The sequence below is a fragment of the Amblyraja radiata genome, chromosome 9, assembly GCF_010909765.2.
Source record: "Amblyraja radiata isolate CabotCenter1 chromosome 9, sAmbRad1.1.pri, whole genome shotgun sequence".
Classification (NCBI taxonomy): Eukaryota; Metazoa; Chordata; class Chondrichthyes; order Rajiformes; family Rajidae; genus Amblyraja; species Amblyraja radiata.
The window spans coordinates 74,143,465-74,167,767 of NC_045964.1; the positions used below are offsets into that span (position 1 = coordinate 74,143,465).

The 24,303-nt window shown below is 45.4% G+C and overlaps 1 protein-coding gene across 1 annotated transcript in view; it reads right to left on the reverse strand.

Annotated features, from left to right (window-relative positions):
* The window catches only part of rin3 (Ras and Rab interactor 3), a 90,317-nt gene extending 73,755 nt beyond the window's left edge, over nt 1-16,562 (reverse strand). The window contains exons 1-2 of the mRNA XM_033027756.1: nt 15,943-16,562; nt 15,489-15,666 (exon numbers count right to left, since the gene is read on the reverse strand). Of these exons, the coding sequence (XP_032883647.1) occupies nt 15,489-15,666; nt 15,943-16,001 (237 nt within the window). The 5' untranslated portion in view covers nt 16,002-16,562. The remainder of the gene's footprint in view (nt 1-15,488; nt 15,667-15,942) is intronic.
* Between the last annotated feature and the right edge of the window lie 7,741 nt (nt 16,563-24,303).

Consider the following 24,303-nt stretch of genomic DNA (forward strand, 5'->3'; position numbering starts at 1 on the left):
AAGGGGGAAATCTTTTAGGACCGAGATGAGGAAAACATTTTTCACACAGAGAGTGGTGAATCTGTGGAATTCTCTGCCACAGAAGGTAGTCGAGGCCAGTTCATTGGTTATATTTAGGAGGGAGTTAGATGTGGCCCTTGGGGCTAAAGGGATCAGGGGGTATGGAGAGAAGGCAGGTACAGGATACTGAGTTGGATGATCAGCCATGATCATATTGAATGGCGGTGCAGGCTCGAAGGGCTGAATGGCCTACTCCTGCACCTATTTTCTATGAAAGGTGTTTTAATAGTTTATCTGAAAACTCGAGCTCTAAGCTTGTAACATTTGTAAAGGGCTGCAGTGTGCTTGCTGCCTTGATTATGCACTCGAACATCTGCAGTGGGAGCTGAACACACATGATCTTCTGACTCAGAGTCAGTGGGTTCAGAGAATCCAGCTGGCATGTGCTTTATTTGTGAGGGGGAAGAGTTGTTAAAATAGCAGCTAATCAAGATGTTGATGCGTTGATAAGGTTCTGTGAGTGTATTAATATGTTATGAACACAGGGATTTAAGGTGGCTCAACCATGAAACATGAACTGGCACAGTGGAGCGGGTGTTAAAGCTGCCATCTCACTGCTCTAGCAACTCAGCTTCAGTCCTGACCTAGATTGCTGCTTGCCTGGGGATTGAATGTTCTCCCTACGATCGTGTGGGTTTTCCCCAGGTGCTCTGGATTCCACCCGCGTCCCAAGGACAGGCTAATTGGCCATTGTAAAGTGTGCCAGGTGAATAGATGAATGATAGAGTTTGTGGAGAGTTGATGAGAATGTGGAAAACTTAAATGGGTGTAATGTAGGATTAGTGTAAATGTGTGTTTAGTGGTAGGCATCAATGTAGTAGGCAGATGGAGTGTTTCCATGCTGTCTGTCTGTAACACTAAACCTACATTTCACAGGGTGGCACAGGTAGAGTAGCTGCCTTACAGAGCCAGAGACCTTGGCTCAATTCTGACTACGAGTGCTGTCTGTATGGAATTAGTTAATTTAGTTTATTGTCACGCATACCTTGCATGGAGTTTGGATATTCTCCCTGTGACCGTGTAGGTTTCCTCCCACATTCTGAAGACGTGCAGATTTGTCGGTTAATTGGCTTAAACTTATTCATTCATTCATTCATTCATTATGCAAATTGTCCCTAGAGTGTAGGATAGAACCAGTGTACAGGTGATCGCTGGTCGGCACGGACTCGGTGGGCCGAAGGGCCTGTTTCTTCGCTGTATCTCTAAATTAAACTAAACTAAGGTAAATTAAAATCTGAAAGAGTGTGTCATAAAGGACAACTTCCAATAGAGAGGGCAGTGGAGAAGTGTTGTGGAACTGACGGGGTCATGGTGGAAAGAAGATAATCCCTCCCTCGACTGTACAAAGGAAGGACTATTATAAGAGCACACTTTTGGAAATACTGTGTTCACCACCACAACACCCGAAAAGTACTGAGAAAGAAATAATGCTAAAAAACTCAAACATGCCTGCATTAGCTTGCTTCAGTCCGTTCATGCAAGCAAGCATGATGGAAGTTGCAGGTTAAAATATGAACTGAACACACGATGTAAAACATGAACACAGATGTCACACTTCAGTGAAATCTACATAATCATGCAAATCATATTTATATATTGCATCAAAGAATAATGAATTTAGTATAGGAGTTTATTCCCCAAGAGCAGATCTGCAGTCTTTAACCAGCAGTTAAATGCGAGACTCACTCAGGAAGGCACGGTTGGTCAGACTCCCACACATTGAGGCATTAATACAGTTTGAGAAAACTGCCAGTAGTATTCAGTATTCAGTATTTACTTTAATGTCATTTTAACTGAGTACTTACATACACAGATGAAACAAAAAAAAAAATTCTCGATCAGTTACCATCAGTGCGGTTAATAAAAACAGAATAAATACATATAGCTTTAAAAAAATTAAAAATTACCATATCTAAAATAGGCCTAAAAATTGAAATAAAAACAGGTATTCAGACCGAACAGTGGCTTTACTTTGACAGGTGCCTAGCTGTCAACGTATGGGCGAGGTTAGATGTGTTGGTGTATGATGTATGGGGAGGGGACACAGTCCGTTAACCAGTCTTATTGCCTGTGGGAAGAAGCTGTGGAACATCCTGCTGGTTCTGCAGCTGATGCTCCTGTACCTCTTCCCAGATGGCAGAATGGAGAAGATGTGGTGTGATGGATGATAGGGGTCCTTGATAATGGAGATGGCTCTGCTGATGCTGCGCTTCTTATAGATCTCCAACAGGAAAGGGAGTGGGGCACCAATGATCCTGCTGGCGGTCTTCACTATCCTGTTGAGTTGGTTTTGCTCATAAGCCTTGCAGCTCCCAAACCAGGAAGTGATGCCGTAGGGCAATATACTCTCGATGGTTCCCCTGTAGATGGTGCCCCTGTAGTAATGTGCTTAAGAAAGTGTAATATCTGTGGGCGCCATTTTTTTGTGTGTTGCTGAAGGTGTAGGTGATTAAGTACAGGGTGAGATATCTCGAGAATGTCATTCGTTGAAGATGGTAACTCCCAACTAAGTAACGGTGGGCGCCTGGTACAACTTCACATCAATGTTACACCACATGGTGTACTCAGTTCTTAACACTGAAACAATGAAATTCAAATGATACTATTCTGCCCCTTGATCCTGTTCTGGCTTTCAAAAAGATCATGGGTGATCATCTAAATTAAGTAACTATCCCTCCCTTCTCCTCTTATCCGTTGATCTCTTTACCTTTTACAATACAATACAATACAATTTATTTGTTGTCATTTGAACCCAGAGGTTCAAACGAAATTTGGTTTCTGCAGTCATACAAACAAGAAGAACCAAGACACAACACAATTTACACGAACATCCATCACAGTGAATCTCCTCCTCACTGTGGTGGAAGGCAAAGTCTTATCTCTCCCCTGCACTCCTCATTCTCCTCCCGATGTCAGAGTCAAAGCCCCCGGCGGGCGATGGTAAGTGTCCCGCGGCCATTAAAGCCGCGCCGGGTGATGCAAGGCCGCGCTCCGGGTCTTGGTGTTGGAGCCCCCGGCGTGTGCCAACAAGTCCCGCGGCCATTTAAAGACGCGCCGGGTGATGTAAGGCCCCGCTCCGGGTCATCCTCAACCCTGCGACTCGGGCGGGAGAAGTCGCCGTTGCGGAAGCGCCGAAAAGCGGTCTCCCACCAGGGACCCGCGGGCTCCCGGTGTTACTGTCCACCAGACCTGCGGCTGGAGCCCCCGAATCTCCTGGGTCGGGTCGCAGCAGCGCGCCACCACCGCTCCTAACTCGGCCAGCTCCACGATGGTTGGCAAGTCCGCAGGCTCCGCAACTGGAGCCCCAGGTCGTTACGGTTGGAGGCCGCTCCACGGTGCTCGGCCCCAACGACAACGGAGACCCGACAGAGAAAAAGTCGGGTTCTCCGTGCAGGGGAAAGATTTAAAAAAGTTTCCCCGCCCCCCACACACACAATTAGATTTATCGTATTCTCCTTCTTGAGCTATTTCGCCACAGAAATGATAGTAAATTCTACCAGTTCACCAGCCTGGAGTCAAAACATTTCTCCTTATCTCAACATGTACGTTAATTTGATTAACATATATGCTCGGCTGTGAGAAACTCTGGACTTGCTGCCAACTAGAACATGTTTCCCACATCTATCTGCCCAGTATTGTCAAGATTTTAAAAGTTTTAATCTTTCTATCTGGCTAAACTGAAGCAAATATATGTGAATTGTTCCTATCTCTCTTCCCATGTCAATCCTACCATTCCAGGAGTCTGTCTGTTGAACCCTTTCTGCACTCCCTCTGTGGCAAGAACATCCTTCCTTAGAGGACACCGGAGTTCCATACAGTCTCGCTGAGGCCCTGCACAATGCAGCAGGATATCGCTGAATCTGCACTCAAAATCCTCCAGTCATAAAGGCCAACATAGCCAGTGGCTTCATGACCACCTGTTTGTTGCACCTGCGTCATCAATATTTGCCATGCGAGCAGCATAAGTCTGTCCAATTAACTTGATGTAATTGTCGGTGCCACAAACGTGGGTACTGCCTTGGTGAGGTCTGCTGCATGATTGTACAGGGTTGCATGCAACACAAAGCATTTCACTGTACGTAGGCACATGTGACAATAAAGTATCATTGAATCATTGATGCTGCACAAGGATACCCGATTCTCATTGCATTTTCCCCATCCCTAATCTCTTACCATTCAGATCATTATCTGCTTGTGTTTTTGCCCCACATTAAACCACATCTGCAGTACATCTACTGAAGCAACTTGTCCCAATCTTACTGGAGCCTCAATGTACGCTCTACAAAACTCACAATCCAACTCATCTTTCTGTTGCTTGCAATCCTGGAGATATTGTGTTTAGTTCCATCAACTGAATTAATAACATATATTTTGTGAATAGTCAGTATCCAAGCTCTGAACCCTGTTGCAGCCCACTTATTGTTCGTGCCTGCCACTTGGAAAAGAGTCATTCTTCCCTAATCAGATTCTTGTCTGCCAACCTATCTATGCATGATTGTGTCTTACCTTCAATCTCATGTGCTTTGATTTTGTTCTCTAATCTCCTATGAGGGGAGCGCACCTAGGAAGTGAGGTGTTGCTGTTGAGCCCTCTGGAGATGTCGTGGGCCTATCAACGAATCACCAAGGAAGGAGGGTGCCCACCTGATGACCCCAATGAAGTATTTACCCCTACCCCCACTCAAGATAGTAAGAAGGTGCCAATTATAGTAGGGATTGTAATATCAAGTCCTATAAGCCCAACTTTGGGAGTTTGTGGAACCCTTCCGAATACATTATATTCAGTGGTTCTTCCTCACCCTTTCTACTAAGAACACCCATTAAAAAAAATCTCAAACGTGAGTCTCTGCTACTGTAAGGCAGCACCACTATGTTGCTGTGCCGATTCTGCTCTATGAGTAATGATAGCACCCAGACCATAGTTGGAGGTATCATAGTTCAAGGTAAAATCTCTGCATTGTTTGCAGAATGCACTTCATGCAACTCAGACTTGGACGTTGCTCTCCAAGTCACATGCCATCCTGACATGGAAATATGTCTTCACCGTTGCTGGGTCAAAATCTGCGAACTCTCCCCCAAACAGCATCGTAGGTAAACCCACGACTCAAGGGCTGCCACAGTTCTAGATGGCTGCTCACTCCCACCTTCTCAAGGGCAATTTGGGATGGGAACCAAATGCTGGGTCAGCCTGCAAGCTCACATCCCCTGCATGAATACTAAAATAAATAATCTGACAGTGATAATGTCTGCCACAAGTCATCATGGACATTTATTTTCTCTAAGTATTTTACATACCTTCCAGCTCTCTTCATTTCAGGGCCAACGTTCTCCTTTGTTACAATAATTTGAAAGGGATACAACGCGGTCGGCAATCACAGCAGAACTTTCAAGTAATACTGAAGCATCCCGAAGAAGGAGCGAGACATGAACATTACTGGGCTGTCTTGTATCCAATGCAGCCTTCACTTTTTCAGCACAGCAGGTGAGGAATTTAACAAAATAAATGAAGATTTTCCACGAAAAGTTGGTTTCAGAAATCATCAAAATGCTGGACTGATGTTGAAAGAAAATCATCCAGCTCGTAGGTCTGGCCTACATGTAATTCCACAGCATCAACATGATCAGCCATGATCATATTGAAGGCTCAAATGGCCGAATGGCCTACTCTTGCACCTATTGTCTATGCTTGACTCTTATCTGCCTCCCCTGGTGTGTACACTGGCATTGACAAAGATGGACTATCATTGTTGGCATAACCACATCTTGTGAATCAACATGTTAAATCACCATTATTAATGGCAATGCAGTTATTGTGCTGCTCCCTCACTGACACCTCGTTCTGTTCTATTGTAAAACAGGCAGTTTCGTGCCTGCCTGTGGTTTAAGGGAATAGGGAACCGATCCGAGCCGGCAGTAAATGGGCTCGTTGCCAGTCCAATGTGAATGGCATCCTTGTACTCAACAGCACCACTAAATAGTCAGTGAAGGTTGTACTGGATTAAACGCCAGAAATCCCAACCAGTGATCCAGAAACATGAGTTTGCATCACACCATGGCACATGGAATACGGCCAAGTTGATTTACAGTGTATGGAATCAATCCTAACTGGTAATATTCACTCTGTGCCCTTGCAAGGAATCTACACAAGATAGCCCTGAGAATCTGCGAGACTTTTCTGGGCAGCACAGTGGTACAGCTTTACAGTGCCAGAGATCCGGTCCGATCCTGACAACGGGTGCTGTCTGTATGGAGTTTGTCCGTTCTCCCACGTGGGTTTTCCCCGGGTGTCCCGGCTTCCTCCCACATTCCAAAGACGTACAGGTTTGTAGTTTGTGGCTTAGGTAAGATTGTAAACAGTGCATAGTGTACGGGGATCACTGGTCGGTACAGACTCGGTGGGCCAAAGGGCCAGTTTCCACGCTGTATCTCTAAACTAAACGATCTCACTATCTATTGCAGTGATCCATTGGATTGCAATGACCTATTCATACGTGGCCCTTTAGTGAATGATCCAAGTTAATCCGACTCTTTTGTTGGACACAATAACCCAATCAAGGTGTGAGGTGATTCACTTTGGTAGGAAGGATCTGGACAGAGAATTGAAAAGGTGCACTTCTAAAAGGAATTCAGCAACAGAGATGGGGCTATATCTGCACTACATTTTAAGGATGAGAACATGGTCTTTTCTTGCCCCCAGTCCCCCCCCCCCCCCTCTACAATCGTCCTGAAATAGTCGTCCTGACCTGAAACGTCACATATCCATTTTCTCCAGAAATGCTGCCTGAAATCACACCTTCCCATATCCACCCCTTTCTACCGCCCGCAGAGACTGCTCCCTCCACAACGACTTGGTTCACGTGAAGCGGAGGCAGCGGGGAAATCAACAGGCGGTGGAATATGCTTCTATACTAAGCAGGACCGGAGCAGCGACATCACGGTACTGTCTAACTCCTGTTCTCCTAATCTGGAATCACTTTCTATAAATTGCAAACCCTTTTATTCTCCAAAGGAATTTACCTCTTTTATTCTCACTGGAGTTAATCCCCCCCCAAGCCTGCGTACATCAGGCACAAACGCAACTCGCTGACCAGGTAATGAGAGTAGAGAGTGACTTCCATGAAGTAAGCATGCGGGTACAGTAGGCAGTGAAGAAAGCTAATGGCATGTTCAGATTCAGATTCAGAATCAATCTTTATTGTCATTGTGCAGTGTACAGTACAGAGACAACAAAATGCAGTTAGAATCTCACCCAGATGAACGAACATAGAATAATGAGCAATAAATATATATACGTACATACAGCAGCAGTAATGCAATTTGGGGGAAGGAGTGTCCGGGGGGGGGGGGGGGGGGGGGGGGGGGTGATTGGCAGAGTTGAGTAATGTAACAGCCGCAGGGAAGAAGCTGTTCCTGGACCTGCTGGTGTCCGGCAACGGAGAGACCTGTAGCGCCTCCCGGATGGGAGGAGGGTAAACATTCTGTGGCTGGGGTGAGAGCAATCCTTGGCGATGCTGAGCGCCCTCCGCAGACATCGCTTGCTTTGGACAGACTCAATGGAGGGGAGTGAGGAACCGGTGATGCGATGGGCAATTTTCACCACCCTCTGCAGTGCTTTCCGGTCGGAGACAGAGCAGTTGCCATACCATACTGTGATACAGTACAGTGTTTCTGTGTCATTGTTTTGGGGGATTTTAACAAGGCTGAGCTCAGCCGAGAGTTTCCAAAATACAGACATCACGTTACCTGACTCACCAGACTTGACCATTGTTACACTTCAATCAAGAACGCATATCGCTCTGCTCCCCGTGTGGCTCTGGGACTCTCTGATCATTGTTTAGTTCACCTTATTCCAACCTACAGGCAGAAATCTTGCTAAGCCTGTGGTCAGAACAATGAAAAGGTGGACAAGCGAGGGCATTGAGAACCTACAGTCCTGTTTTGACTGCTCTAATTGGAATGTGTTCAGGGAAGCAACCACAAGCCTCGATGAGTATACATACACTGGACCCGGATCTGGTTCAACAATGACTAGTCTTGGTTTACAGCAGAACTCAGACAGCTCCACCAGTCTAAAGATGAGGCCTACTGGAGTGGGGATGCAGACCTCTACAGGCAGGCCAAGTACAAGCTGTGAAGAGGAATGAGAGCTGCCAAAGAAAGGTACTCTGAGAAGTTGTGCAAGTTCTCAGCTAATGACTCATCTTCGGTGTGGAACGGCTTGCAAGAAATCACCAGCTGCAATCGTCAGCTGACCAACGACCTGAATGAGTTCTACTGCAGGTTTGAAAGACAGAAACATAACCCTGGTACCCCCTCCCCCAACTACTCCTCCCCAATCACTACTTCACACCCACTCACAGCCTGACTCCAGTCTGCAAAATTGTCCCGAAATGTTGCCTATTTCCTTTGCTCCATAGATGCTGCTGCACCCGCTGAGTTTCTCCAGCTTGTTTGTGTACCTTCCATTCTGCAAAGTCTGGGCTCTTCCCCACCCACTCCTCCCCAATCATCACTTCATACCTACTCACAGCCTGACTCCAGTCTGCAAAGACTGGGCCCTCCTCCACTAGGCACCCTCTTCTTGCTGCCCTTTATCAGTCTGGCCACCTCTCCATCACTAACAATAGAAATTGGGGTGAAAAAGCTATTTGGGGGACAGAAAAGCCAGAAATCTCTAGGGCCAGACAATGTTTCCTCCTCTACCCTCATATTCTGCTTGGGTAGCCAACGATGCTGTCAGACCAACTGAGTTACTTCAGCACTTTGAATCTTTTTTTAATGAAATGTACAAAACGAAATGAAATGTGCAAAACAAAACTAAACTCAAAATAAACTACAGAGACAGGTCTCAGCAGATTCTTGTCAATGAAATCCGAGGGGATACATCAGAGTGTTTAATAGAAGAAAGGCACATCATTAAATCCAGCATTCAATGGTAAACAACTTATGTTGAACAAAATAATCTAGTATATAGGTTATTAAAATGCAGTACAGAAACTGAAACCTCAGATTGAAGCTCTTGGACCGGTGAATAGCCATTAACGATGCGTACAGCTCTTAATATAGTGAGTACACCTGAAGAACACTAATCTTACAATGTCATTTTGAACCTGACTTTTAAGCACAAGATAAGTTTATGTGTTAAGTCTATAGATTTTGCTCAATTCCTACAAGAAGGGATAGATGTATCAGGTGATTGGATCTATGTTTGGTAAAAGATATATATCTTACAGAATTGTTGTGCTCACATACGAACAGGCCAAATGCTGCACACATAACATACACCTCACAGGGAAAATAAATAAGCAATCAAAAAAGAAAGAGAATTGGATATTTCAGTTCATTAACCTCTCAAATACATGGATATTTCCAAAGCAGAAAAAAGGTTCTAGTATATACTGACAGGAATATCAATACAGATGAAAGCATGTCTATTTCTCCTTGAGAATACTCTGTCTACACAGTGGTGGGACGTTTGAGTGGGTGGGGTTGGAAGGGCGGTGCTGTGGAGAATTTGGAAAGTAATGGCAGGATGATTATTTGGTTAGCGTGGGTTTGTATCTGAGGAAGGACATTATTGCCATAGAGGGAGTGCAGAGAAGGTTCACCAGACTGATTCCTGGGATGTCAGGACTGTCTTATGAAGAAAGACTGGATAGACTTGGTTTATACTCTCTAGAATTTAGGAGATTGAGAGGGGATCTTATAGAAACTTACAAAATTCTTAAGGGGTTGGACAGGCTAGATGCAGGAAGATTGCTCCCGATGTTGGGGAAGTCCAGGACAAGGGGTCACAGCTTAAGGATAAGGGGGAAATCCTTTAAAACCGAGATGAGAAGAACTTTTTTGACACAGAGAGTGGTGAATCTCTGGAACTCCCTGCCACAGAGGGTAGTCGAGGCCAGTTCATTGGCTATATTTAAGAGGGAGTTAGATGTGGCCCTTGTGGCTAAGGGGATCAGAGGGTATGGAGAGAAGGCAGGTACGGGATACTGAGTTGGATGATCAGCCATGATCATATTGAATGGCGGTGCAGGCTCGAAGGGCCGAATGGCCTACTCCTGCACCTAATTTCTATGTTTCTATGTTTCTATACTGTCCCTGCCTGCTTCAATCTCCACTATTGTTCCTGTACCCAAAAACCCAAGGATTACTGGCCTTAATGACTACAGGCCTGTCACTCTGACCTCTGTAATCATGAAAACCCTTGAAAGACTTGTACTGGCCCACCTCTTTCAGTTTGCATACCGGGCCAATAGATCAGTGGATGACACGGTCAACCTAGGCCTGTACTTCATCCTCTAGCACGTAGACCGCTAGGGGACCTATGCAAGGATTATGGTAGTGGATTTAAGGCCCTGTCCCACTAACAAGACCTTTCAGCGACTGTCTTCGACCTTCAAGCTCGAGGGCACTCGCCTGAAAAACCTCGAGCTGGATCGACCGTCAGCGATGAAGCCGCGGGCCGGATCTCTCGCGCGCGCGCACACACACGGTAGTGCATTTAAGGCCCTGTCCCACTAGGGCAGGGTAGAGCACACACACAGACACACACATGGTAGTGGATTTAAGGCCCTGTCCCACTAGGGCAGGGTAGAGCGAACAAACACACACACACACACACACTCTGTGAAGAGAGAAACAGAGTTGTATTCAGGTCAAAAACACTCCATCTGGTGAATGGTCTTCAACCTGAAAGATTCACTTTGTTTCTTATTCAACAAAAGCTTCCTAACCTGGTGTATTTACAGCCTTTTCTGTTAGTGTCACTAGCAAACACGGTAACATCAGGCTCATCAAATAACATGGAGAGTTTACAGTGCAAAACTCACCCTGAGACAGGAGATTAATGTATATGTGGACATCCAATTACACCTTGATGAAGGTGGACCTTCCATCCATACCATCACCACATTATATGGAGAGACCCAGGCTCCTTTTGTAACATCTCTCCTTCATCCACATCCCGCTCCCCAACCAACCCACCGCACCTTGTACTTATAGAATGTGAGCTTTTAATCTGTGGATTCTCGGTGTATGACAAACATGGGTCAATAGGTATAACCTCTTCAAAATAATCTTGTTGAGGTAATGGATTTATTTGTATCTGATAACAATAAGGCATTATATGCATGTGCCCCGCGGAAAGGCACGAGATTTTAAGTTCTGCCATGTCCCGGATTCCCCTGGTGTCCGCCAGTTGCAATCTTTGATAGAACTATGTGTCTCTTGAGCTTTTTGTGCGTGAACAGAAACTAAAGAATGGGATCAAGCAACGAAAGTAGATGTATATATATATTTTTTAATGAAATTGAAACTAATGAATCAAGTGTGAAGCGTTTACATCGGAACGTTTATAAGACTGCTGAATAATGAGGAAATGAGGAACTTCTTGTGCCAGAAGTGCATATTATATACTAGGATCTAAATTTAACGGGTTTCTGTCTACTGTTGGAGCCTAAAGCAGAGTTAGTAAGAACTAATGTCAAGGGGCTGTCCCACTGCGGCGACCTAATCCGCGAGTTCAGAAGAGTGGCTTCGACCTTCAAGCTCGAGGGCACTCGCCTGGAAAACCTCGAGCTACATCGACCGTCAGCGATGAAACCGCGAGCTGGATCGATCAACCGCGCGCGCGCGCACACACGCACACGCACGCACGCACACACGTACGCACACACACACACACAGTTACGGTAAATCCTTTAGAGAGTGTGTGGGGGGGGGGGGGGAGAAGCGAAGGGGAGAGAGACACTTTTAAGAAGCCAGACAACTTTTAATAAAGTTTAGTGGGCATTTAACATTACCGGTTGGTTTACGTACCTTTTTTTTCTCAACGAGCTTTACCTTCGACTACCTACGATAGCATTACGACCTACTACGACCTACCTCGACTAAACCTACGAGTAAAAAAATATCAATTTTTTCCTCGCGGGCATTTTTCAGCATGTTGAAAAAAACGCCGCAACCTAGCTGAGGCCTCGAGTACGCGGGGACTAGTCTTGAGCATGAAGGAGAGTTACAAGGACTTCCTAGGACCTCGTGTCGACCATTCTGCGAGTATGAGTCGAGGGCAAACTCTTCTAAACTCGCGAATTAGGTCGCCGCAGTGGGACAGGCCCTTAAAGCTCTGTGTTCAACACCATTATGCCAGAGCTACTACAATCCAAACTCTCCCAGTTGACTGTGCCTGAACCCCTCTGTCAGTGGATCACCAACTTCCTGACAGACAGGAAGCAGCATGTGAGGCTGGGAAAGCACATCTCGGACCTGCTGACCCTCAGCATAGGAGCACCGCAAGGCTGCGTACTCTCTCCTCTCCCCTCTCCTCTACACCAACAACTGCACCTCCGCAGACACCTCTGTCAAGTTTCTCAAGTTTGCGGACGACACAACCCTGATTGGACTGATCCAGGATGGGGAGGAATCTGCCTACAGACAGGAAGTGTCACAGCTGGCGTCCTGGTGCCATCGCAACAACCTGGAGCTCAAGGCTCTTAAGACAGTGGAATTGATTGTAGATTTTAGGAGAGCTCCCCCTCTCCTCACCCCACTCACCATCAACAACACCACAGTCACATCTGTGGAGTCTTTTAAGTTCCTGGGAACCATCATCTCCAAGGACCTTAAGTGGGGGGGACTACCATCGACTCCACAGTCAAAAAAGCACAACAGAGGATGTACTTCCTGCGGCAGCTGAGGAAGCACAATCTGCCACAGGCAATGATGGTCCAATTCTACACGGCCATCGTAGAGTCGGTTCTCACCTTCTCCATCATGGTCTGGTTTGGCTCAGCCACCAAGCACGACACCTGGAGGCTGCAGCAAATCGTCCGATCAGCTGAGAAGGTTATTGGCTGCAACCTTCCCTCCATTGATGAACTGTACACTGCAAGGGCCAGGAAGCGAGCGGGCAAGATCATCTCTGACCCCTCTCACCCTGGCCACAAACTCTTTGAATCACTTCCCTCTGAGAGGCGACTGTCAAAGCTGCCACAGCCAGACATAAAAACAGTTTTTTTTCCCATGAGCAGTTGCTCTACTCAATAACCAAAAGTCTGTAGCCTCTTTTTACTCTGGTATTTTATTTTCACAATCTTAAATGATGTTTTATTTTTAATTGCCTACTGTATATCGTGTTTGAATCCTTGCGAGCAAAGCACCAAGGCAAATTCCTACTATGTATACATACTTGGCTAATAAAATGTATTCAATTCATTTCATCACTTACCACCCAAGCCATGCCTTCCCCAGGTACTTTCCCCTGCAACCACAGGAGATGCAACACCTGTCCCCCTCCCTCACCTCCATCCATGAACTCCAGCAGTTCTTCCAGATGAGTCCGAGATCCACTTGCACTTCCTATAACCTCATCTATTGCAAAGAGTGTTCCCGACGTGGCCTTCTGTACATCAGCAAGACCAAGCATAGACTCGGCGACTGTTTTGCTGAATACTTGCGCTCAGTCTACCATGGCCTACTAGATCTTCTGGTTGCTAACCATTTTAACTGCTCTTCCCATTCCCATACTGACCTTTTAGTCCTGGGCCATACGCAAACTGGAGGAACAGCACCTCATATTCTGCTTGGGTAGCCTACAAGCCTACAAACATTAAACCCAACCCCTCTCTCCCTTATTTCCCCTACAAATAGATCATCCACAAACTAGGGGCATCTTCCAGTCACCACTGAACCTATTAATTCACACAAGTTTGGAATGTGGACAGAGACAATGGATGTTGAATACAGCTAACATAGTGGTTCACTGCTCTACTGGCAGTGCCTCTGTACCTCAGCAATGATTCGGAGCAGAGTGTCACTAGCCTGAGCCAAGGGTGACCTCAGTGAGCCTAGATAGTAAATGGCCGAGTCTTAACCAAAACATCACCTATTCCTTTTCTCTAGAGATGCTGCCTGACCCGTTGAGTTACTCTAGCACTTTATGTCTATCTTTAGTATATTAGCTACCGAATTTCCACTCTGCTATCATTATTGGCTAATACCAAGACCAATGGCAACCAACTAGCAATAGAAACATGCTGTTGGGACACATCCTCATCATTGATGTGTAAATGCCCTTTGAGCATGGATGAGGGAAATAGTGTGGGCACAGTTGTCTCTTAGGGGAGTTTAGGAGATTGTGAGTTTCCAATGTTACTCTGCTTGGGGCTTTATTGTTGGACACAGCCAAGGTAGTCCCCCTGAATCCAGACCAGGTGGGTTCAGGAGTGGTCTGTCTGAGGGCAGCAGATTCAAGCCAACAATTAGCTGCCCCAAAGCATAAGGATAAAACTATAAATGCAGAAACAAATAAATCCTGATGCTGGTTTACAAAAAAAGACACAAAGTGATGGAGATAACAGCAGGTTAGGCAGCGTGTGCAGAAAGGAACTGCAGATGTTGGTTTAAATCAAAGATAGACACCAAAAGCTGGAGTAATGGGCATGTCCCACTTATGCTATTATTAGGTGACTGCCGGCGACTGTCATAGTCGTAGCAGGTCGTCAAATAAACGGCAACTGGACCCCCCTTCGACAAAGTTTGAAATAGATTCATATTACTTTAACAACTAAAAAATAACGAAGTCAGCACCGGCGACAACCTACGTCACCTGGCAACAACCTACGTTAACCTGGCGACAACTACGACAGCACCTACGTCAGGACAAGTCAAGCTACGCTCATTGGCGTCAAACCCACTGTCGCCAACTGTCTCCGAAAATGTTTCAACATGTTGAAAATCCAGCGGTGACCAGAAAGAAGCTACAACTCTTTGGGCGACTGAGGAGACAACTCACGACCATACAGGCGACACCCTGGCGACAGCCTAGTCACCTAAAAAAATCGCCTAAGTGGGACAGGCCCATAACTCATCGGGTCAGGCAGCATCTCTGGAAAAAAGGGAATAGGTGATGTTTCGGGTCGAGACCCTTCTTTAGGCTCACTTTGTGCCAGGATAAAACTTTATGACACATGAGTAACAACAAAAATATGCATGCTATCTCTGAGTAATGGAGTGCAATAAATGAGGTTTTATACTTCAGACTTTAACTTTAGAGATACAGCGTGGAAGCTTGGCGTATCTAGACCACGAGGGCCAACCAATGATCACCCCATACAATAGCACCACCCTACACACCAGGGACAATTTACAATTGACTGGAGTTGTAAATCTCTGACCAGCCACATTTAGTTATATATCTCTGTAATGAGCTAACATAGTCACCCTCAGGGCACTTCACCTCTTGCACATCAGCTATTACAAAGTCTAGACTTAAATGTTTTCAAGGGATTTAAGTGTAATTTGTGTATAATATATTTCCCCGTGTGCCAGTGACGCTGCTGCGAGCAAGATTTCCCATTTGTATACCTGTACAACTGACAATAGACGCAACTTGACCGGACTTGGAAACAGTACTTTGCACAAACTTACCCCGCGTGGCTCCTTCTGGAGGACTTCTGCCACCCTCTCCTTTCTGGCGTTCAGTTGCAGCCACACCGGGCAAGTCCTGATGAGCCTGTCCAGAATACTCATCCCGGGAAACGGCGGGGGCTGGTAAGGGGCTGGAGGATGAGACTGGCCGCACTCATCATTCGCACCTAGCAGTGGGCTGAATGAACACAAGATGTAAGTTTTGCTGCATCCTGTTCAGAGGATAGACTTTGTGCGGCCATAGCACAAAGTCACATCACATCAGCGAGCAAGTGCGAATGATGCTGTCAACAGATTACTTGACACAATAGCAGTGTTGAGATGAATCTTTGCCTTCACCGAAGCTGCACTCAATGTGGATAAAGTGAAATGCATAAATCAAATGCCGCTGGGTGGTGAGGTGTTCTCCAGAAGAGTTACAACTATGCAGTCTGTTTTATGTTAAACTACATACCCTGGCGTGACTCCAGTCTCCATTTCTTCTCCAGATGTTCTCTTCATCATTGCCTCCATCGTTCAGCTCTGCTGTGTAGACCCATTGAAGCAGCGCTCAGAATGGGGAGGGGGAGAGGGGGTGGGGGGCGAACTTTACTTCTCAAAGTTGACAAGGGCTTCACATTTCATGTGTAAAAATAAAATACAGCACTCTGCCTCTCAGCCAGAAAGATGGCGTTGGTTTTTTTGTTGTTGTTGCAGACTTTAAAAAGTACCAGGCGCTGCAAGGGAGGAAGGCGGGGTGGCTGTGGGTTCTCTGTCTTTGACTTCCTGTACTTTGCGATCAAATGGGGATCTCAGGAAGAGGCAGTTCTCAGTGGTCAAGCTTTCAGTAACGACGACCTCAAGCTTTCCTGACCAAAGAGCTCTGCTCTAAGATCTTTGTTCCTGACTCCGAACTTTCTGCACACTGTGGGAGGAGCGCTGATTTCAGCTGACGAGCTTTGGAGCCAAGTTCATTTTAAAACTGGCAGTAGTTCACCAGATCCAAAAAAACCCAGAGCAAATCTGGTTTCATTTTGCAGAGTTGGCCACAATGCTGACACTCATCTGGAGCTCTCACACAAGCACTGAGAGAGTGTTTGACGATGAGTACAAGCCCTCTCTCTTATTGCCCTCTCCATCGTCCCCGCCCCCCCCCCCCCACACACACACACACACACACACACACACACACACACACACACACACACACTTTTGAAGCTCTTTATTTTGACTCAGCAGAATAATAAGTTAAGTTTGCAGCAAATTTCACGAGAACAAGAAAAAGCAAATATAGATTTAAAAGATCTTATAAGAAAAAGTTAAAACTGAAGTTTGCAAAGTATAATGATCATGAAAGAACGTGATGAATGGTAGCAGTCTGAATTTTTTTTAGACGGTCTTTCGGTCTAACGGCATTTTTTATGAAAGGGTCTGGTATCCTCTACATAAACAGCTTGAGGCAGCATCTGCTTCCAAGAGCAGCATTAATTGAATTCCTCAAATGTAGTTCGGGAGTTATCACAGACTTCCCTTCCTTGCCTTTTTAAAGATTAACAGCCCGAATGAAAGGACTTTGATCAAACCTTTATCTCTCCAAATACATCAGTTGACATTACTTCCCCTTATCGTCTTTTCTATTGTTTTTAACTGCTTCATTAATGAAATCTGATTTCTTCTTATCTCGTCTACACTCAATCCGAAATGTCAGTTGAAATTCCAGCAGCATGGCATGTGCCAGACGTCTAATTGATTTTTTGCTGTAACTGTAATTTTATGATTCAGGATTATCTTTGGGCATTAGGGAAGTCAATGGCTAAAACTAAAGGGCAAAGAGGTTAAACGTGACCCATGCCTTCACTGTGATTTTCAATCTATTTTTGCACACATGTGCAAGACTGGAGACTGAGAGATCAGGAAGAGAGCGAGGGACATTATTAAGCAAAACACAAGGTGCTGGAATAACTTAGCAGGTTGGAAATATCACTGGAAGCATGAATGAATAGGCGACATTTTGAGTCAGGACCCTTATTCAGTCTCTTCAGTCTGAAGAAAAGTCCTAACTTGAAACATCGCCTGTCCATGTCATAAAGTCATACAACGTGGAAACAGGACCTTCGGACCAAAGCCTACATTGACCAACATGTCGTAGGGTCATAAGTGATAGGCGTAGAATTAGGCCATTCGGCCCATCAGATCTACTCCGCCATTCAATCATGGCCGATCTATCTCTCTCTCTCCTAACCCCATTCTCATGCCTTTCAGCAAGTGAGCAGCTGAGAGGAGGAGAGCAGTGATTAGTGCCTGGGTGTGACTTCTCGTGGTATACAAAAGGAAGGCAGGCACTGGCAAAGTGGCCATTATGGGAGAGGCTGTGTTTTGAGGTGTCGTGTTGTGTTTGGGGATTATATGGCCCACTTTGGTTCAATAGGGCCACATAAAATGTTGGAGTAACTCAGCGGGTCAGGCAGCATCTCTGGTGAAAATGGATAGGTGACATTTCAGGTCAAGACCCTTCCCCAGACATAAAATTCCTCAGAGAAGAATGCAGGGAATATCTCCGACGCTTTCTTTATCCATGAAGTATAGTTTAACAACTTCTTCGTTTTGTGCCCATCTTGTTACAAATGTTGACCTCACTGTCATCGTCCGTCCTGAAAAGGACGCAAGCTTCCGGCGACAATCAGTGGGAGCCATCACTTGTCACAATAGATGATGGTGGTGGCAGAATTAGCTCAGGATACTTCCAGTTCCCAGCCCCACCACGTGGACGCTTCTTCTATGGGGCCGTTTAACTCATCCAACAGAAGGTGTTTCCAACAGCAAAGCACATTCTCAGCATCACACTGGTACATCAGCCTGGACTTCTAAGCAAAAGTACATAGAGGACCAGAGGACATAGGTTTAAGGTGAGGGGGAAAAGATTTAATAGGAATCTGAGGGGTAATTTTTTCACACAAAGAGTGGTGGGTGTATGGAACAAGCTGCCAGAGGAGGTAGTTGAGGCAGGGACTATCCCAACATTTAAGCAACAGACAGGTACATGGAAAGGACAGGTTTGGGGGGATATGAACCAAACTCGGGCAGGTGGAACTAGTGTAGATGGGACATGTTGGCCGGTGTGGGCATGTTGGGTCAAAGGGCATGTATCCGCACTGTATTACTCTATGACTAGTGTAGATGGGACATGTTGGCCGGTGTGGGCATGTTGGGTCAAAGGGCATGTATCCGCACTGTATTACTCTATGACTAGTGTAGATGGGACATGTTGGCTGGTGTGGGCATGTTGGGTCAAAGGGCATGTATCCGCACTGTATCACTCTATGACACTACATGACCAGGGAATTGAACCTTACGATTACTGACCTGACAGCACGGCATAGATCCATGGCTGAACAAGTTGCTCCATCTCCAGACATGGAAGGTGAGAACGGATCGTTAAATCATTGCTTGTACTTAAGGACACGGGCAAATAATGGAAGGGATAGGCCAGCTGACCCCTCAAGCTTCCTCTGCCATTTATTATAATCATGGTCGATTTTGCTGGTTTCAACTCCTCTTCTATGCCAGTTCCCCACATCCCTCAATTCCCAGGTCTTTCAAAATAATTTATCTGCCTCTTAAATACATCTAACAATCTCACCTCTGTATTAAATATTTCTAATAATCTTGCCTACACATTCCTCTGAGGCACAGAGTTCCAGAGACTCACCACCCTCTGTGCAAAGAAATTACCATGTGCCTCCATTTTAAATATCTTTCTTGTACCTATTTTATGTTTGGTAATCTTACAGATTATGGCAATATTAGCATCATAGATTGAATAGTGGAAACAGGCCCTTCGACCCAACTTGCTCACATGACCAACATGTCCCATCAACACTTGGCCCATATTCCTTTAAACCTGTTCTATCCACGTACCTGTCTAATTGCTTCTTAAATATTGCGTTAGTCCCTGCCTCAATTGTCCCTAATGTGTGTAGGGTATGAGGGGATTGCTAGTTGGTGCAGACTCAGTGGACCTTAGGGCCTGTTTCGCACTGTATCTCAAACTAAACTAAACTAATCCCTGTAAATCTTCCCTGCACCCTTTCCAACAACATCTCTTCTATAACATGGTGCCCTGAACTGAACATGGAAAATTGCAGGATTAATGTTGAGTGGGCATTTTCAACCCCGTTAATAGATTCATTGTCTACATTCAGTTCCTCAAATGGCATCTGTCCCTTGTCAGATGAGGCTGGTGTGAAGGAATGTTTTTTTTTCTGTTAGGACATATCAGCTGATAATCAGACCTTCTCTCTTACAAATTGACACAGGTGAATCAGTTAAACCGATCATCAGTCAAATCCATCTTAGGTTCACAAAGCTCATAAATCCACAAATTCATAAGTTGTAGGAGCAGAATGAAGCCATTCAGCCCATCAAGTCTACTCCACCATTCAACATGGCTGATCCATCCTCCCCTCCCATTCTCCTGCCTTCTCCCCATAACCCCTGACACCTGTGCTAATCAAGAAGCTATCAATCTCCACCTTAAAAATATCCATTGACTTGACCTTCACAGCCTTCTGTGGCAATGAATTCCACAGATTCACCACTCTCTGACTAAAGAAATCCCTCCTAATCTCCTTTAGATAGATACATAGAAAATAGGTGCAGGAGTAGGCCATTCGGCCCTTCGAGCCTGCACCGCCATTCAATGTGATCATGGCTGATCATCCAACTCAGTATTCCCTTTCTAAAGGTACGTTCTTTTATTCTGGGGTTATGGCCTCTGGTCCTAGACTCTCTCACTAGTGGAAACATCCTCTCCACATCCATTGTATCCAGACCTTTTAATGGACAAGTCTCTAGCATTAGAATTACACAACAACATTTTCAATATGATGCTCAGCAAAGGGGCAGTGGAATGAAAATACAGTACATTGTGTTGGAGCAATATCTTATATACAGTAGGTACACAAAAATGCTGGAGAAACTCAGCGGGTGCAGCAGCATCTATGGAGCGAAGGAAATAGGTAACATTTCGGGCTGAAACGAAGGGTTTCGGCCCGAAACGTTACCTATTTCCTTCACTCCATAGATGTTGCTGCACTCACTGAGTTTCTCCAGCATTTTTGTGTACCTTCGATTTTCCAGCATCTGCAGTTCCTTCTTGAACACTCTTATATACAGTAGTCTGCTCCATAATAAGCAGTGGCTGCTCTGTGGCGAGAAGCAATATGAACCTCCACAGAATAAACCACTTACTTCCTGCAATTTAATAAGATCGTGGCTGATCTGACTGCAACCTCAAATCTGCATTTCTGTCTATCCCCATAATCTTTCATTCCCTTTCTGATCACAAATCTCTCTAGTTTTTGCTTAAAATTATTCAAGCACTCTGTTTCCACTGTCCATTGAGAACAAATGTTCCAAAGACTCACCGGGAGTTTTATTCTTAACTTGGCAACATCTTATTGCTGTACAGTGACATTCCTTCCAGATTCTCTCACAAGAGGAAACATCCTCCACATTCACCTTGTCAAAGAACCTCAAGATCTAATATGTTTCAGTCTAAACTACAACAAATGCAAGCTCAGCCGAATCAATCCTGCCTCACTCGACAATCTGCCCCTTCCGATTAGCAGTCCTGTAAATTTTCTCTAAATATATTAAGTATATACTTCCAGTTCCCTTACATCCTTGCTTCAGAGCTCTTCAGCGCGTCGTCAACAGAGCGCAGCGGATCATCGGGACAGAGCTACCAGCCTTGGAGGGCATCTACCACACGCGGTGCCTCAGGAAGGCCCTCAGCATCCATAAGGACTCATCACACCCCTGCCACGGTCTGTTTCAACTACTTCCCTTCAGCAGACGTTACAAGGCCTTCTACGCCCGAACCTCTAGACTCAGGAACAGTTTCATCCCAAGAGCTATAGCGGCTCTGAACCGGCCCTAATGAGTGCCCCCCCACCCACTCCCTTTGGATAATCTCCCTCAGATGGTCACGTCAATCAATTCAGCTTGTTTATTTATGTATTGTATTTATTTACCTTTCTTTACATCAGTGGAGCTGCACACTAAATCTCGTTGCACTGACGTGCAATGACAATAAAAGATATATTATTATTATTATTATTATTATTCAATAGGGACAGCAATATGTGTAAACAACACTCCACAAGGACAGGCAGCATCTATTGAGGGAGAAACACAATTTCTGTTTCAGGAATGCTCAACATTCAACAGATCATCTTCTTTGATTTCCTACATTCAATATGATGCCACCACCACACACACTTTGCCCCCCCCCATCCCCCTGCAACGTTCTGGTTCATTCTTCCATCTACATCAATTCCCCATTCCCTTTCTCACAGAACTATCCTTTTGCTTCTCTCCTTGACCCAGGATTTCCAAATACTCCTTCCAGGTGAAGTAGTGATTCTTCCAGTTCTAGTGCGCTCCACTCATCCTTCATAGTTTGTCCTCGACATTAGATAAACCAAAAGCAGGTAGTCATTGCTTTGTGCAGGAAAGAAATGCAGATGCTGGTTTACACCAAAGATAGACACCAAACGCTGGAGTAACTCAACGGGTCAGGCAGCATCTCTGGAGAAAAGGAAAAGGTGATGTTTCGGGTCAAGATCCATATTTGGACTCCAGTCTGAAGAAGGGTCTCAACCCGAAACATCACCCATTCCTTCTCTCCAGAGATGCTGCCTGACCCATTGAGTTACTCCAGCATCTTGTGTCTATCTTTAGAGTCATTGTTTTGTCCGTTTGTGAAGGTGACTGAGCTCCCAGTTGCCTGCCACCTTAATTCTCCATTCTACCTGCGCAGAGATGCCTGCCTTTGGCTTCCTTTACTATTCCAAAGAAGTGCAAAGTTGACAAGAACTAGTGCCTTATCATGGAGTATAAACATGATCTAATGGAGGATCTCGACCTGAAACATTGACTAGAACTTTGCCTCCACTTTACCCACTGAGCCCATCGAGCGTTGTTTGTCTTTTCTTCTGTCTGAACATATGTCAGCTTTTAGATGTCAGCACCAAATTTAACAATTTCATATAACCGTTATTTTCCAGTTTGTGCCCTGAACTGGCCTCTGTTTTAGTTTAATTTAGAGACACAACACGGAAACAGGCCCTTTGGCCCACCAAGTCCATGCCGACCAGTGATTCCTGTACACTACCACTATCCTACACACACTAGGGACATTTTACAATTTTACCAAGCCAATTAGATTAGATAGCCGCACATTTGGATAGCAGTAACAGGATCGGTCCGAGTCAGCATGGATTTACGAAGGGGAAATCATGCTTGACTAATCTTCTGGAATTATTTGAAGATGTAACTAGGAAAATGGACAAGGGAGAGCCAGTAGATGTAGTGTACCTGGACTTTCAGAAAGAATTTGATAAGGTCCCACATAGGAGATTAGTGGGCAAAATATGGGCACATGGTATTGGGGGTAGAGTGCTGACATGGATAGAGAAGTGTTTAAGAAGGAACTGCAGATGCTGGAAAATCAAAGGTACACAAAAAGGGTTTTGGCATGAAATGTTGCCTATTTCCTTCGCTCCATAGATGCTACTGCACCCGCTGAGTTTCTCCAGAATTTTTGTGTACCTTGGATAGAGAAGTGGTTGGCAGACAGGAAACAAAGAGTAGGGATTAACGGGTCCCTTTCAGAATGGCAGGCAGTGACTAGTGGGGTACCGCAAGGCTCGGTGCTGGGACCGCAGCTATTTACAATATACATCAATGATTTGGATGAAGGGATTCAAAGTAAGATTAGCAAATTTGCAGATGACACAAAGCTGGGTGGCAGTGTGAACTGTGAGGAGGATGTTATGAGAATGCAGGGTGACTTGGACAGGTTGGGGGAGTGGGCAGATGCATGGCAGATGAAGTTTAATGGGGATAAATGTGAGGTTATCCACTTTGGTAGCAAAAACAGGAAGGCAGATTACTATCTAAATGGCATCAAGTTGGGAAAAGGGGAAGTATAACGGGATCTGGGGGTCCTTGTACATCACTCACTGAAAGTAAGCATGCAGGTACAGCAGGCAGTGAAGAAAGCTAATGGCATGTTGGCCTTCATAACAAGAGGAATCGAATATAGGAGCAAAGAGGTCCTTCTGCAGTTGTACAGAGCCCTAGTGAGACCACACCTGGAGTATTGTGTGCAGTTTTGGTCCCCTAACTTGAGGAAGGACATTCTTGCTATTGAGGGAGTGCAGTGTAGGTTTACAAGGTTAATTCCCGGATGGCGGGACTGTCATATGCTGAGAGAATGGAGCAGCTGGGCTTGTACACTCTGGAGTTTAGAAGGATGAGAGGATATCTCATTGAAACATATAAGATTGTTAAGGGCTTGGACACGCTAGAGGCAGGAAATATGTTTCCGATGTTGGGGGAGTCCAGAACCAGGGGCCACAGTTTAAGAATAAGGAGTAAGCCATTTTGAACGGAAACGAGGAAACACTTTTTCTCACAGAGAGTGGTGAGTCTGTGGAATTCTCTGCCTCAGAGGGCGATGGAGGCAGGTTCTCTGGATACTTTCAAGAGAGAGCTAGATAGGGCTCTTAAAAATAGCGGAATCAGGGGATATGGGGAGAAGGCAGGAACGGGGTACTGATTGGGGATGATCAGCCATGATCACATTGAATGGCGGTGCTGGCTCGAAGGGCCAAATGGCCTACTCCTGCACCTATTGTCTATTAGCCTATAAACCTGCATGTCTTTGGAGTGTGGGGGGGAAACTGGAGATCCCGGCGAAAACCCAAGCAGGTCACGGGGAGAACGTACAAAATCCGTACAGACAGGACCCGAAACGTCACCCATTCCT